At 40.8% G+C, this 17,581-nt stretch overlaps 1 protein-coding gene across 2 annotated transcripts in view; it reads left to right on the plus strand.

Annotated features, from left to right (window-relative positions):
- Positions 1-17,044, plus strand: part of GALNT13 (polypeptide N-acetylgalactosaminyltransferase 13) — a 161,389-nt gene extending 144,345 nt beyond the window's left edge. For both annotated transcript variants that reach the window (XM_079979338.1, XM_079979339.1), the window contains exon 12: positions 16,718-17,044. In XM_079979338.1, coding sequence (XP_079835464.1) covers positions 16,718-16,858 — 141 coding nt within the window. In that variant the 3' untranslated portion in view covers positions 16,859-17,044. The remainder of the gene's footprint in view (positions 1-16,717) is intronic.
- The last annotated feature ends 537 nt before the right edge of the window (positions 17,045-17,581 follow it).

Here is a 17,581-nt window from a genome sequence, read left to right on the forward strand (position 1 = left end):
TGCTGCTTGATTGTAGAGATGCTATCAATTCTTTTTCCACTTTTGCAATATTAGTCCTGGGTTTAAGCTTTAGATAGATGATTGATAGATAGAGATAGAGATAGAGATAGAGATAGAGATAGAGATAGAGATAGAGAGATAGAGAGATAGAGAGATAGATAGGTGATAGATGGATGATTGATAGATAGAGAGATAGAGCTTTCAGTTTTACTTTTAAAGGACTGGAAATGAACACTGAATTTTTTTGCTATATAAGAGGTTTGCAGAGCTGTGGGTTTTTTGTTTTTTTGTTTTTTGTTTTCTCTTCTCCCCCCACCCTATCTGCATATTTGTGCTTCAAAATACAATAAATAGCAAATTTCTTGTTCTTACAGTAGTGTGTTCATACATTATGTATTGTATCCAGTGATTTTTGTGCACAAATGAAATAGAAGTTATATGCAAGCATAACTGCAGACACAGTGGACCTTGTGTTTCTTCTCTTCCTCGTGTGCAGTGTATTCCCCAAATTGCTCTACAGCAGGGATGTCCAACAGGTCGATCGCGATCTACTGGTAGATCCCCAGGAGGTTTGGGTAGATCGTGGTCGATCGCTGGGTGCCTTTCCTTAGCGTTGGTAAAATAGAATCTGGCTCTGCCCCCTCGCCCCACCCTCCATTGTTGTATGATCTTCAGAACGGAAGACAGAGCTTACTCAGTTTGTTTCCCTAGTGATCTGTTGGTGAGTGGCTGGTGGCTGTTCTTTCTCCCTTGAACTTAGGCTTGAATTCTCAAAAATCGGGGCTTTGCTCCTCCCTAAAAAAGCTCAACAACTTTTACCTGAACCCCCCCAAAATGAGGCTTCCCTTCCTAAAAAAAGCTGAACAACCCTGACCTGAACCCCGCCTAAAAAAAGGGGGTAGATCACTGCCAGTTTTTAATTCTGTGAGTAGATTGCAGTCTCTTGGGCGTTGGCCACCCCTGCTTTAGAGGGTTGAGTGGTCTTCCAGGGCAGATTTGCAAAGCGTGGAGAAAGGAGAATAAGGAGAAGTTCTATTGCAGAAAGAACTTGCTCCTGCAATGTTTGATTCGACTCTTATGAAAATAAGGTTTTAAAACTTCCATCCAATTTCCGCATCAGCACAGCTGTAGGATCCCTTTTCGTTTAGTATTTTGCATAGTTATTTGTTTACGGAGCAACACAAATAGCTAAAATACTGGGATAATCCTGCCAAATTTAAGCACTCTTAATTCTGATTCATTTAAATGCTACAGCTAATTTTGTGTGTAACTGAGGGTCAAAAGAGACATGACACAGAAGAGTCATCATTCTAGCTGTCTCTTTAAGGATCTGAGGGGAGTGCCAATTTTGATCAGAGTTGCAACACTGGGTGGGTTTAACCCTTCTATGGTATTTTCCTATTCTGAATCATCTGTGTCCCCAGCTGCTATTATTCCACAGTGGAAAGACAGGAGAAGGGAACAGGGGTGTACAATTGTTTTGAAAACAAATACAAAACAAAATGAATGAGCCCAATTTGTCGTCTTTGCTGTTGAATTAAAATGAGTGGAAAAGCAGAATAAGCAGAATGTCACCCATTTCATTTTCCCATTTCAATTTCAATTGCCTTCCTCTTGAGGCACTCTTTTGTGTTATCTGGAACACAGTATACAGTTCGTGGAAAGGTCACAATGGGGAGAGAGGGCAGTGAAACTTGCAGATTAGAAAGTTGCATTTAGTTTACATAGGTTATGTCTGTGTGCTTTATTTTTTAAATTGCCTTTGATTGAGGACTCTTTGTGGAAGCTGCCTAAAATTTGGCAGTTCCATTGGCCTTAGTGGTGAAAGAATGCCATAAATATTTCATACTGTTAGTGAATAAAACTTAGAAGTTACAAGCAGGAATTTAATGTTGAATGGAAGGCTTAGAGAATGCCTGCTTCTTCTTTTTTTAATTGATTCCACTTTGTCCAACATAACTAATGTTCAGTCATGTAGTAGGATATTGGTTGAAAAAGTTCAAGGTTCTCACAAATAGTATCTGAGATGGTAAACCTTTCCATGGGACTAAAAGGGGGGGGGGAATCCCCCATGTAAAAAAAACTTATACAGTATGTCAACCAGAAGACTATGCTGCCACCCTTCTTAATGATCTAGTAGTTTTCAGTAAGCAAGAAAGTTTCTCCGTTTAGGGTTAACCTTTTTTAGTTTGTTTACTGCATCTGGATGTTTGGGGTTTTAATTTACTCTTTGTTGACAATTTAGAGCTATTCCAAGTTGAAGAATATGCAAGTTTTAGGAGAGAGCTTTTACATTTCTTGTATCAGCAAAGCACACACTCCTCTTGTGTTATGAAAGATCATAAACTCTTTAGACGTTCACTGTGCTGGTTTAGTGCATGCAACAGCCTGACAGTCAAAACTTTGATGAAGCAATTTGTAATATATCTCTAGCATTGCTAAATATACCAATGTGAAGTCTGAGAGTATTTCTGTTGCTTGTTGCTTCCCTGAGGAAAATGTGACTATGGATTTTTAAAAGGGGGAAAACGATCCCTTTTCATCTTTTATGAACTTATTACTGATGAAAGTTCAAACCTCTATAGAAATTTAGCTTTGGGTTAAAGAAGAAGCATGAAAATTGTTTTCCTCAAGCTGAACTGTGAGCATATGGAAGACCGAAGACTCATAATAAATACTAATAGCTGATGGGTTAAGAAATTTGTAATATATGTCAACAAATCAAATAAATACAGGCTTACTCTAGGAGTACCAAAATGCACTGTCATCCACTCACAAGAGTTAGCATCTGACTTGGGGAAACCTCAAAGTTTGCAGAAGTGTACTCTAGAATAAACACCCTAAGGGTAGGGTGAAGGACACAAAAGAGCCCAGTGATGATTGAATATTTTCATTGGCCACACTGTCTGTTTGCAGGGGCAGTGCAATGGAATATCCTGGAGATATGACTGGCTGTAACCCTGAACACAGCTCCACATTACAATGTTTTGTTTCAGGTCCTTCTTGCTATCACTTCCTAAATCCAAGTATTGCCCATGCCTGCCTGGTACCTCTTTCTTGCCCCAACTCAAATGCCCTAAAATGGTATCCCCTCACCTGCTAAGGCTGAGCAGGCATCCCACCTCTTCCTTCTCTCCCCAGAGTACATAGACCAGGTTTCCTCAAACTTGGCCCTCCAGATGTTTTGAGACTACAGTTCCCATCATCCCTGACTACTGGTCCTGCTAGCTAGGGATCATGGGAGTTGTAGGCCAAACACATCTGGATGGCTGAGTTTGAGGAAGCCTGACATAGACAGTTCTCCTGCTACTGTACGTTTCCATCTCCTTTGTTTGCCTAGTCATGAGATCTCCCTCTGCAAAATGGGAAACTATCAAAGCATGAGACTCCACACCCTTCACAAACTCTACTCAGATTTAGTAATCCGACTCCCTGGATGTTGTGCCCTGTCTTCTGCTCTCCAACACTCCACTCCATTTCAGGGTCCCTGGCGATGGAGGTATGGGAGAAGAGAGTTCTTCAACACCTCCTCTTGTCTCTCATCCAAATAAGATGGCTAGCTTCTCAAGATCTTTGTGCCCCCATGATTGCTGAATAACACTGGGCAACAATTTTTTACTTTTTGAATGTTGTCTAGATTTCTACAACTGATTTAGGGTATTTTTGCACTGCTGAATCAGGAAATGGCATCCGTTTCTCTCCATCAGGTCAGGTTTTCTGTAAACTGAATGGTGGGCATTGATAAAGGTAAGTACATGTAAATTGCATGTTGCTTCACCATTTTTCAAACTTCAGGGCTTGAACTTCTGTTTCTTGGAACGCCTGGAATGCTCAGCAGCACGGAGGTCTCTCTTCAGAGTCCAACAGTAGTCAGCCATCATGACTGTGTCCCAGCGACCCTGATACCTGGTCTCCATCTCTTTAATGTCCTGATGTAATCTCTCCCCCTGCTCGTCACTCATTGAACCCAGGTTCTCAGGAGACCGGTCCATATGTGAAAATAGGTAGTGCTCATGTTGCAGCCCAGGTTTCTGAAAGCAGTCAGCATGTTGTTGACAAGTTCTGTGTAGTTTCTGGCCTTATTGTTGCCAAGAAAGTTCTTCACTACCAGAACAAATGCCTTCCACGCTTCCAGTTCCACTTCATTCATTGAGTTTCCGAACTCTGGATCTCTGATGAGCTGACGGATCTGAGGACCGTCAAAGATGCCAGCTTTCAACTTCTCCATGGTCAATCCTGGAAAGGCCTGGCACAAGTAAATGAAGCAGTCACCATCCTTGTCCAGAGCCTTGGTGAACTGCTTGATTAAGCCGAGCTTGATGTGCAGCGGTGGGAAGAGTATTCTGTCTCTGTCCACCAGAGGGTCGTTGATGACGTTCCTTTCTTTGCAAGGCACCAATTCCTCCCGCACAGGCCAGTTCTTCTTTGTGTAATGCTGAGCACGGTCCTTACTATCCCACATGCACAGAAAACATGGGTACTTGGTGAAGCCAGACTGTTGTCCCAACAAAAAGTTCACCATCTTCAGGTCAACACAAATAAACCACTTATGCTGATCATAACCAATTTTCTCCAGCACATACTTCACCGCTTCATAGTTCTCCTTCAGTGTACTCGAGTGAGCCAGGGGTATAGAGGCAAACTGGTTGCCATTGTGTAGCAGAACACATTTCAGTGATCGCTTGCTGCTGTCAATGAACAGTCTCCAATCTTTGGGTTCATACTGTGGCACTCCAAGCTTGAGCAGAAGCTGCGCAATATCTGCACAGTACACCAAGTCCTTCTCTTCCGAGAAAAAACGGAGATACTCTTGATGCCTGTTGCACAAGAAGCTGATGCGAGCACTGTCAGAGAGGAGGTTTTTTCCCTTCATTCTAGATGCCAACAGTTCGGCAGAGTCCTTTGACAAGCTGAGGTCACGAACTAGATCATTCAACTCCTTTTGGGAAAATGGATGTGGAGCATCATCTTCAAGAACCACTTCTTCTTCTTCATGTCCTTCAACACTGGAGGCATCTTCATCACTAATGTCAGGAAGTTCTCCGAAGATAGGCACTGGAATTTCATCACAATGAGCTACAGGATGACGTGCTGATTTAAGATCAGGATACTTCGTGGGGCGGCTGCCCCATTAACTTAGTTTTGATCCCCCAACTTTATGCTTTGCTGGACCAATTTATGGAAGATTTCGAGGTTTTATGACTTCAAACTGATCCCTTTTCAACATAATCACCCAGAACTATCGGACCTGAATACTTCTTGTCATTAAAATAATCATTTCCAATCAAAACAATTATTTGACAAGGCATTTTACCCCCACCAACTTCTTCTAAAATGCTCCACACAAGCGTACATGTGAAAAAAAACTTTAAAAAGACATGTGGCCATAGCTCAAAACTTGACCTGATTGAGCAAAACCAATGTGATTTTTGGATTCAGTGCATCAGATTCATCCTAAATCAGCTGAAAAAATGCAGACAACAAATTTGTTGTTGACCAGTGTAATCAGACAAGATGGGGCAGAGAGACAATAAACGCCCAGCTCTATATTAGTACATGGAGGAACAGACGCTTCATCTTCCTCCCATTGTATTCAAGTCTGAAGAGAACCTACATGTGTACAACTGGAGCAGACAGAGCACCCAATAACTTAACAAAAGCCAGTATTCCTGATAATGCATACAGACGCTATATGAGTATGCTCTGTTCAGAGCTTCAAATGAATGAATAGAAATCAGAAACATGGAGATCAGACATTGTTCCAATTTATCTTCCCCCCATGTTCACCGAAATTATGAAAAGGACTGAAATGAATTTGTGCGCTTTATCTGAAGCAATGGTACTTACTGTGGCCGTTTGTCTATATATGGACAAAAATTGGTTACCCTTTGTAGCACATAATGATAATTGCGACTATGGTGGGCAACTGCTTTTGCAATCCACTTATCCTGTGAAGGAGCAAAAATTGCCCTAACATTATTTGTGTGTATTAAAGGCTTTCAGTATGTCAGAGTCAAAGAAAAGTAAGTTATCATCCGCCCTTAGTTGCTGGAAATGTGAAATGTCTGCAGGTGTACATGAAAATGTAATCAGATAAGTGAGTAGTGTTTCTAATTTATATTGAGGACTAGTATCATTTTCAAAGAAGTGTTTGTGGAAAGATGTGTATTGACAGTAAGACATTTTCTGAGTCCTGGTTTAACTGCATGTGAAATTTATTTGCTTTTGTCAGTATATAGGTAAATGGGAATACAGCTTTGAGGTAAGTGTGTTGAAAACTGGCAAACCTCGTGATTGATTCTAGAATAGGACCTTGCTTGTTTTACTGCTGTGGTGGTACATATGACCTTGGCTTTCAGTAGATTGTGTTTTATTATGGCTCACTTTAAATTTCCTGTAGTTGAAAATATTACATTGTAGCTTTCTAGAGACAAAGAAGGGGGGAGGAGAGAAAAGAAACATATTCTGAAGATATGTAGCAGAAAGGACCAGAATGTCCTTTCTTAAATATGCTCTGTATTATTTCAGGACTTGATTTGTTTTAAACTATACAATATTAGAGTGTTCTTTTGAAACATGTTAAGGAAAACTTCATTTATGGCTTTTTCCTGCACCTGTGCAAATGAGTTGACAAAACTCCCATTGATTTTGGTGCTGCATCATAAATCTTCTGCTAAGCACTTACAGCAGAGCATCGGGCCATGTCCCCCTGAGAGATTCATTGATCATCTAACTGCACTCCTTTAGCTTCATTCATTCACGATGTTGATACACTTGCAGGGTACACTTGTAAGCATTCTTTAACCGGTCAGAATCTCCAGGAATGCAGCAGAAAACTTGGATCCCTACTACAGAGCAAAGCAATGAGAACGTTGGGTATGAATGTCTGGATCTGACAAATAGGGAAAGTGTTTAAATTATAACCCAAGCTTTCATTTTAAAGCCAAATAAAATAGATTGTCACTACAGAAACACAGTGCTAACACATGCCTTGTTGCTTTGAGGAACCAGCTGTTTTTAAAGTGTTGTTTTTGGGTTTTTGGGGGGGGTTTTAGTCTAATAATCCATGGTAGTCTAATAAGCCTTGGCAGGCATGCAATTATTAATGGCATTGGCTAGTGTGATAACTAGCTTCTCATTGAACAGTGCAAATTATTTAGATGGCTGATAATGCTTCTGCTGCACAGGTTTTTTTTTTTTTAAGGTTATGGTAACCAAGCAGCAGAGGTTTTGGAAGATCTGGCATATAATTCAGAGCCTCATCTAGATTGAAGGCTGTTTACTTTCCACAACATGCTTTTTGTCTGTAAACTGAAAGACTAATAATTTCATGAGGTTCCTTGTTTTCCTCTAAATTAGCAGGATAAATGAAAAGGCAAACAGTGCGGGAGGTTGGTTCTGTGCATGAATTTGAGATGAGCTTAGCTCCTTTGAATTCAGCACAGCTCATTGGAGGCAAGACTACAGTATTTGATTATGTTCCTTTTCGATCTGAAGCCTTCTGCTAAATTGTTCTTACTTTGTTTATAATTATCTGTTGAATCTGCTGGATATATGTGTCTATAATAAATATTTAAATACACAAGATTATTAAATCTTCCCATTGATTTATTCAGATGACATTTCCTTTCCACTAGTGAAAAAGAGAGAAAAGGGAGGACATGAACTTGCATCTCATAATGAAACTGAAGCAAAAAAATTGATGCGCCAGCCGCTTACTCAAAGTGACATTATAAGGACATTCATTCTTGAATTTTCTTATTGTTTTCCATGCAAATACACTCTTAATCACATACGCAAATGTATGCTGCAGTGACTTACTATTATTTATTTATTTATATCTGCCCTTGTTTATTTAAATCTGCCCTTCCTTGCAGATTTATATCTGGGAGGGATACAAAACATACATTAAAAGTTTCAAACTACGGCCATCCAACAGATTAAAAGAAGCAGATGAAATAACAGGGAAGTCAGCAACAATAACAACTTTCTAAATCCAACCAAGTGAATGAACCTCCCATACAGTTTATGCTAAGAATAACTGGCTTTTCAGCTGTCAGTTAGACAGGGAACCACTAATCAATATATGTTTTGTTTTGTTTTGTTTTTAAAAGTAAATGAAGGCTGAACTCAAGAATAGCTGTTAACATATTTGACTGCTATTCTTCATGTTGTTGGGTTTGAGGCATTCTGCTTAGTATTTTCCACTTAGCCAGTTTAGTCTATACATAGTAGGGAAGACACACAGGCTGAATTCATTAAAGTATGATTGTTGATACCTGCACAGCTAGAGGACAAGAGAGAGAGAGAGCTCATTGCAACAGCTGGCTCCATCATTCTTCTCCCACAAACTACTGGGAGGGCATTGCATCTTGATGCAATGTACAGTGTGGACCCAGTGCTTTCTGGGTGGAGAATAATAGCACAATCATCCTTTCCCCTCAAAGCAAAAATAAAATATAATTCCCACTTGCACTTTCATGTAGTATAATCCCGCAAACCGTAGACTCTTCCATACAACTCTTTTGAATGTAATTTTCGTCTAGCATTTTTTTTTTATTAAAAAGAAGAAGGGCAACTCACTTGAAACAGGGTGATCAAGAAAGCTATCATTTGTACAATAAATACTTTACTCAGCAAAGCAGGTATGACCACAGAAGAATGGACCACATGGCTTATAACTAGTACGACTGATAAGCCTCATTCCCGGTTTATTTTACACCTGGAGTCAATTCTGAAGCATTTTATGTTAGGCTTTCCTCCCTGTCACTCTGGGCGAGATTTGAAGCACACTTCTGCTCACACGAGGGGAAGCACTGCAATGTCTGCCATTGCCACCAAGGTCAGATCCCAGGTCATTCCCCAACTCCCAGAAAGAACTTGGGCAAAGGACTGCAGGAAGTGGAAGCAGGAAAGCCCCACTGCATGAGTGGAACTCCTTTTATAGCTCTTTCAATCCTACCCATTGAGTAGGATCCAGTGGAGCCCTCAGGGAATTCTCTCAGCACAAGGATTTCTTTGCACAACAGAATGCCTTCCCCCTGTGGGTCCCTAAATCTGTCCTAGGGCTTCCCCTTGGAACAGATTTGGGAAGGACTTGTGCAATTAGCAATCCTTGTGTTTATGGGACTCATTAGAAGACTAACTCCCATTGTTTCTGGATTAAGATTTAGAAATCTTGAGTTGGTTAAATCTGTCTAGTTTTAAGGAAGTCATGTAATTGGTGGGTACTTTTTTCAAGATTAAATCTTACAACTGTACTTGAGAACATCACTTGATCTGGTTTGTTGAGCTTCCCTTTGCCAAAGGCCCAGCAGTGTTTTTCTTCTCTTTTCCATTTTTTATGTGATTTCTGTCTCTTTGTTTGTTTACCATTTTTCTTGTCATACAGACGCACACATTTCTCCATATCATTACCCAGTCATGTTTGACCATAAGCAGAATAGAGGATGGCACTCGTGGCCCCACAGTGGAGACATGCAATGGCAGCCCCTTTCAAAAGTGGCTACTGAGAAACTACACGCGACTGGAGGTTTTTAGGAACATTTTTTACAGTCCCACTGACTATTTTCTTTAGCAAATGTCTCGAGGTTGGTATCAAAGGTGCAAAAAGAAAAAGCTAAGCTCCTTGCTTGATTGCTTGTGCTCTTTCCCCATTTTCTCCCCTTGTTTAGTTTTTTACATAGTGTTAAGATGTAGAAACAACAGCTTAGAAATAGCGTTAGTTTATGCTGCTTAGCTCTGGGTGTGTTTAAAACAGTCAACATTAAAAGTCACATTTGATTGTCCTTTGTGGTGTATGTCTTTTCTCTTTTTGCAAAAAACTGTGAATTAGAAAGCATGGCTTTTGTGTTCCCCCTAAACATATAGTAGCAGCTGTATTGATGGCTACACCTATTCCTTGCTTTAGCCACTGTGATGCAAAGAAAGTGTTGTTATTGTTTTCACACCTAGAAAGGGCATTCTCTGCACTGCAAAACAGATGGTGGAAATCTGTTTGGCATGATCCTGTTTTTGCCAGGTCATTAATGCACTGGTGCCAGCAAGGCACGTCAGGTCGAAGGCCCTTAACACCCACATAAAAATTGCAGGATATTCAGATGTACAACCCGAACTCCTGTATGGTACACCATCAGCACTGTTACCCAGCATTGGGTCAACTATGATATTTAAGTTTATTGTCAGTTTTATCAATTGCATTTTGGTTGCTAAAGATGCATTGTTTAGCTTGGCACAAATGCCTCCTCTCAGATATAAGAACTTCCATGCAGTCAAACTGGGCCTTTGAGGGCTCATCCAGACTTGGCAGCAAAGTGCACATTCTCCTGGTCTGTTTACCACCTTCCTCAGGTCCGCCTAATTATTTATTCAGTAATCCATTCTTTTTGGTGTCCTAACATGAAACGGGCATATATAATATAGCGGACTGTGCCACTCCCCCCCCCCCAAATTGGCATCCATCCTCTCCTGCAGCCCCAAACTCACTGCCACCGCATCCCGGTTCCATCCATGGTATTATTTCCAGGGCACTTTTTGAATGGTTTCATTTTTAGTGTGTGTGTGTGTGGTTTTGGAGCAATCTCTCTTTACCTGAATTTATTTTGGGGCTAAGCTCATTCTGAACAAAAGTGAAGTGATTCCACGAGCTGCAAGGGGGACAGGACTCTGTGGACACAAAGAAGAAAAGCCATTTCTAGACAGGATTGCAGTCTTTTTGAAAGGTTCAAGTACATAGCTCAAGGGTTCTTAGGGACCCAGCCTTGCTTCTAGGCCATAGTTGTGTCCTAGAATGTACTAGCTCCAGGCTGTTTAAGTTGTCTGTGCCCACTGTTGGAAGACTTGATTACTCACATCCAGGCATAGGCAGCTCGTGCTTCATGTGGTGCTGCCCATGAAAAGTGTTCAGGAAATCTGATCAGTGCAGAATACCACAGCTAAACTCATGGCTGGAGATTGTGAGTTGGCATATGCACAGGACACCTATATGGAAATTGCTACATTGGCCACCAGTGTGTGGCCTAAACCTAAAGGTAAAGGTAAAGGACCCCTGACAGTTAAGTCCAGTCACAGACGACTCTGGGGTTGCGGCGCTCATCTCGCTTTACTGGCTGAGAGAGCCGGAATTTGTCTGCAGACAGTTTTTCTGGGTCATGCGGCCAGCATGACTAAGCCGCTTCTGGCGAAACCAGAGCAGCGCATGGAAATGCCGTTTACCTTCCCACCAGAGTGGTACCTATTTATCTACTTGCACTTTGACGTGCTTTCAAACTGCTAGGTTGGCAGGAGCTGGGACCGAGCAACGGGAACTCACCCCGTCACGGGGATTCGAACCGCCCACCTTCCAATCAGCAAGCCCTAGGCTTGCCAATTGGACCACAGCACCACCTGCATCCCACCTAAACCTTAATGACCTAAGGACCAGGACATCTCAGAGAAACACATTTTCTGATACAATCTTTTCCAGAGGTGGAAACCCTGCTTCAGGTTCAGTCATTTGGGTCTCCTCAAGAGCCATTCTGTTTTAGTTGACTATTATTTTGACTGTATCTTTATCCTTTTTAATGTGTGGTTTCATGGAATTGCTGTTTGTGCCCCTCTGGAAGCAGGAGCTGAAAGGCAGCCTAGAAAATCCTGTAAGTAAATACAATTAAATAAATAATTACGTTCTTGGTAATTGTATAGTAGGTACATATCTGTATCTTGGTAGTAGGTACCCAGAAATGCGTCATAAATAAACCCTGAGTATTTCTCAATGTGGTAACGCCATTTACAAAGCCACCTCAACCCTTTTTGCACTTTTCAAGCAGTATCATACCACTTTAAGTGGACACGCTTCCCTCGCACCCCAAGAATCTGGGAGTTGTAGTTCGTTAAGGGTGTAAAGCATTGTTAGGAGACCCTGATTCCCCCTCACAGAGCTACAATTCCGTATGGTTTAGCTATGGAACTCTTGACTCTTTAAAGTGGTATGATGCTGTTTTTAAATGTATAGTGCAGATGAAGCCTTAACAGTGCTGTACAAAAGTTATATTAAAAAGAACAAACCCTGCCCATAGGCTTACAAATTAACGGGTGTGTTAGCATGGTTATTGTTTCTAGTCTAGACATTTCCAGAGCATTTTAAGATATCGTTTATAAGGCAAATGTCAGTTTTCCTGTCGATATTTTAGGTTAAGAATTTAAAACATTTGCATCAGTAATGTTACCTGTCCAAGTTGCTGTTGAGCACGTGCGCGCACACACGTAAAGATTAACTTAACATTTACTCTTTGTCCTAAAATGAATGGGTGTTTTTTTTCTTTTCTTTTAAGCAAGCTTGCATATGCTTGAGTAAGAAAGAAAACTCTTCTTATTTTTTTTTAAAAAACCTGTTTTTACGAGTGTTTAAACAGCTAGAGATTGCTGCAGTATAATCATCTTTATGGTGAAAAATGAAGTAAATTCTAGACTGTGTGGTTTTGTTGTTAATATTTTCCCAAGGTAATTGATTGCTGACCAACAAAGAAAGCTCTTTCTAATAGCATACATAATTATGGAACCAAAGAAGTAAGTGCTTATAGAAGACTGTTAAAAAAACCCCCAACAATATGTTTGTCTGGCATGAAATTATGTAACAAATACAAAGGAACAGCTGATGGGAGGCAGCACGGTATCAGTTTCCTTGGGTTTGTAGATTTGCAATATCACCAGTTTAATTAATGCTAAAATACGTTATTTGAGCAATCCTGAATCTTTTCTATGAACAGCACACAAGTTGCATAGGTTAACAGTGCAGTTTTTAATGTCTCTTAAAAGGATAGGAAAAGGCTCTGTTCTTACAGAGCTGCAAAATATTAAACAGCCTTAAGGTGATTTAATTTAACAGGTGTAGATGTTTCTTTGGGAATTCCATGACAGATCGTTCAAAGTAAGAGCAAAACCTCAAGGGAGATGATGCTTCCCCAGTTGAAATTGTACAGCGCACAACATTTAGAAATGTGTAACGCATGTCAATCTAGCATGGAATAATGTGTAATCGTTTTGTAAAAGTTTAGATGTTTGTGCAATCTCATCATTGCAAACCATCTCAGGGAAATGGTTTAATTTTGAAATCAGCAATGAATAAACATTTCAGTGGTGTTGCAGCATGCAGTTCTGGTTTTCCTTAATGCCATCTGTGAAGTTGCTAAACAAGAACTTCTAACTCTGAATAAAAAGATACCAGCCCAAAAGTTTACCATTCTGTTTTTCTGTTATCAGTGATTGAGCAGACCGACCTTACAAGGTCTAGATCCATGCAGCTGATGGATATTTATGGATAGAGATAGTAATAATAATAATAATAATAATAATAATAATAATAATAATAATAATATTTCTATCCCTGCTCATTTATTATTTATATCCCGCCACTCTGGATGGCTCCCAACAGAATAATAATAATAATAATAATAATAATAATAAAGCAGCGATGAAACATCAAACATTAAAAACTTCCCTAAACAGGGCTGCCTTCAGATGTCTTCTAAAAGTCAGATAGTTGTTAATTTCCTTGACATCTGATGGGAGGGCATTCCACAGGGGGCGCCACTACCAAGAAGGCCCTCTGCCTGGTTCCCTGTAACCTGACTTCTCACAATGAGGGAACTGCCAGAAGACCCTCAGAGCTGGGCCTCAGTGTCCGGGCTGAACGATGGGGGTGGAGACGCTCCTTCAGGTATGCTTGAAATGAAGTAAATAAATACACAGCCTGCTGAATCAAGCCAACAGCCCACCTAGTCCAGCACCCTGTTCTCCCAGTGGTCAGCCAGATGCATGTAGGAAACCTGCAAACAGGACCTGAGTGCAAAAGCCGACAATGCCTAATATTTTGAGAGCAGTGTTTCCCATCTCAGTTTAAAAAGAATAATTGATCATTTGATACTTGATCTATGGTGCACAGCTGAATGATACAAATATGAATGTTTAGTATAATTGTTACATTTCTAGCTAAAAGCAGCAAAATAAAACATGGGTACTACATTTCAGTGATAGCGTAGCACCAAGATTTTGGTGCTTTTTTTTTTTTTTTTAAAAGAACCCTTTGGGGTTTTTTATTAAAAAAATCTTGTTTCTTGTGGTTCTGCGGGTTAAAAAAATAAATTGATCGTTTGATTTGATGACATCACTGAAAACAGGCGTACTGGCAATCAAAAAGCTCCCTTAAAAATTACCTCAAAGAAAGAGAAGAATAGCTATGAGACATTGTGACAAAAACAAATATTTCATTAGGCAGCTAGTGAATCAATTTAAGTCTCTGAAAACCAGGTGACGAAATGGCAGTTCATTACTAGACAGAAAAGATTATAAGGTGGGCTTTTCAAGGAGTTTTTTCACATCTTTTAAGGGAAAGGTCATGAAACCATCTAATAATCTTCTTAATCCAATATTCTAATACATTCTGTGGTAGCAAAGCTGGATATCATTTACATTTTTAACATGGCAGTACTGCAGTGAGAGCATACACTCTCTCTAATCCCTTGATAATCAGGCACTGTTTCACAATAGATTGGGTGGTATCCAATGCTACTCACTATACATGGAGTAAACACATTGAAATGAATGGACATGATGGGGTAGAAAGGATCTCCCACGGTGAGAGGCTGGGGGAAGAAACAGAAGTTTCCAGGAAGGTCTTCTTTTCTCTATATGAATAAAGGATACGATACAATTGAGGCAGAGGGTTTTTAGATCTATTTCTCTTTCTTATTTTTTCCCCTTTTTCTTTTTTAGATTATCTTGGTTTTTATTGTAGTTTATGTTGAAAACGTTCAATAAAAATATTAGAAAGAAAGAAAGAAAGAAAGAAAGAAAGAAAGAGAGACATGAGTAGCAGGTCTATTGATTTCCATAAGGCTACTGTGAGCAGAACTCAGTTGGACTGAACCCATTGACCTAACTGGTTTGCAACGTATCAATACAGTTTTTGTGAATATATATTTTGTCACAATCTGTAGTATTCAAAACGTTGCTGCAGAACATTCCTACTAGCCCCTCAGTATTTTAGGAAATTGATCCATTATCCAGACTCAGGTGCTGCTCATCCATTGCTCCTCTGTCTTATCAGAATTCAGATTCAGTTTATTGGCTCCTCCCACCGCAAAGTCTGGTACCAGTTGATGAGTTTCATGGCCTTTCCTGATTCAGGATATCTTCATAAATGCAGTGCTTTTCCACTGACCAGAGCATCTTAACCAACATGAAATCAAACACAGATTTCATAATAATTCCAAATGTTCCTACCTTCAGTGTCCAGCTCCAGGCAATTGCTGGTTTTGGCAGTATTGTGTGAATCCCCTGTTCTGTAACATAGGAGGTTGCTTTAGTTTATACCAAGTCAGACCAGTGGTCAATCTACCTCAGTCCTGCTTGAGGGCTCTATATATGTAAGCTGCTCAGAGCTTCCCAAAAGCAGTGTTTATGTTTTAAACATAACATGCTGAAACTTTTAAAGGAGCATATAACATACATATATAACTACACAACTGAAGGCAGCCCTGTATCAGAAGGTTTTTAATGATTGATATGTTTTATGGTTTTATCTGTGTTGGAAGATGCCCAGAATGGCTGGGGCAACCCAGCCAGATGGGCAGGGTATAAACAAACAAACAAACATCATCATCATTACTAAGTACTATGTGTTAATACATAACAGTCATACAGCTTTGTACAACAAAACATTTATAATACACTTATAATACAAGATTTAAGAATTTTTAAAAAGAAGGCCTGAAAAGTAAAAGCTAACTTTGCCAAGTCAGTGAAAAGGCTGCCATAGGCAAAGGGGAATGGAAAAGAAGTATTGCATTGTGGCTGCAGCAGAACAAATCCCAAGCTCACTCTAGTTTCTGGAGAAACTCATGAACTGCTCTAAATGGCAGCACTCTTCACTTGGGTTGTGAAGTGTGGGTGGGTTCAGGCATGACTCAAGACCAGATCTCAGCTCAAAGCAGTTTATTGTAGCAACAAGAACAAGACTGACAATCAGGGGCACTTGGCCCAATATATATACCTTTAACTGGCCCAGGTAAAAGCACACACCTCATCTATGATGAGGGACGCAGGTGGCGCTGTGGGTTAAAGCCTCAGCACCTAGGACTTGCCGATCGAAAGGTCGGCGGTTCGAATCCCTGCAGCGGGGTGCGCTCCCGCTGCTCGGTCCCAGCGCCTGCCAACCTAGCAGTTCGAAAGCACCTCCGGGTGCAAGTAGATAAATAGGGACCGCTTACCAGCGGGAAGGTAAACGGCGTTTCCGTGTGCGGCTCTGGCTCTGGCTCTGGCTCTGGCCAGAGCAGCGATGTCACGCTGGCCACGTGACCCGGAAGTGTCTCCGGACAGCGCTGGCCCCTGGCCTCTTAAGTGAGATGGGCGCACAACCCCAGAGTCTGTCAAGACTGGCCCGTACGGGCAGGGGTACCTTTACCTTTACCTTTACATCTATGATAGGTCGCCTTAATGCTTGCAGTTAGCGAATCACAACACTGGCCCTATCTCAGCCGGGATTGGCTGCCTGCCAGCTACTAACAATGTCATCGGAGGTTTTTAGAACCCTCTCCATCTTTTGTTATACAGGTGAAGCTCCTGAGCTCCAGGAAGCCTTAAGGCCTAGGCCTGCTTTGCATGCATACAAGCCTGGCTTTGGCCTACAATGCCTGCATACATAACAGGATTTTTGTTGTTGTTATTGTTTCTTTTGCAGCGACTTACCTTGAGGCACGTCAACAGCAACCAATGTCTCGACGAACCCTCTGAAGACGACAAAATGGTTCCTACCATGAAAGACTGCAGTGAAAGCCGATCTCAGCAGTGGCTGCTCCGGAATATGACCTTGGGTGCCTAAAAGCCGCGAAAGACTCGCTGTGTTTCCTCGCCAGGCCTCGCAAGGCTCTAGACCTCTTGCACTTCACACAGTTTGATTGAACAGAAGTCTTTTCCTCTTCCCATGTTATCGGTGAAGTGAAAGGTTTTGAATGCTTGGTGAAAAGCCCATCTGCTTTTTAATTGCTTAAAGCATGTTTGCACTTTTCCCTTCAGAATTTTTATCTTTTATTTTCTACTCATTCAGCTAAACACACAAGCGCTCTGCAATACCGTAAAACATATGCTATGATCAAGACACGGTATTCTTGAGGAAAAATCAGACTCGCGGAAAGCATTACAAAGCTGAACTCCAAGGTTTTGTGGGGAGTGGGCTTACTGTTGGTTCTGTCATGTAACGTTGCTTGAAAGTGACCATGTTAAATGCCTTATGAAACCCACTTGTATCGTGAGAGATTATATCTTTTATTTATTAAGTCGATGTGCTTGTACTGGCCCCTTCATGGCAGCAGAGGAAGAATTAGTTTTTAATCTGCTGCCGGCCGTAACCAGCAGATAGCTCAGCTGAAAGAATCTCTGAGCAGTAAATTTACTGTATATAATGGGTGTCTTTCATGTATAATACTGGGGGGGAATGTGGCATTGCTGTTCTTGAAATGCCTTTGGAATATCGGCAAAACTAAATGAAGGCTATATGCCGACAGATGGGAGGTAAAATTGAAATCACAGCGAAAGGTAATACAAT

This window comes from Podarcis cretensis, assembly GCF_951804945.1.
Source record: "Podarcis cretensis genome assembly, chromosome: 1".
Taxonomy (NCBI): Eukaryota; Metazoa; Chordata; class Lepidosauria; order Squamata; family Lacertidae; genus Podarcis; species Podarcis cretensis.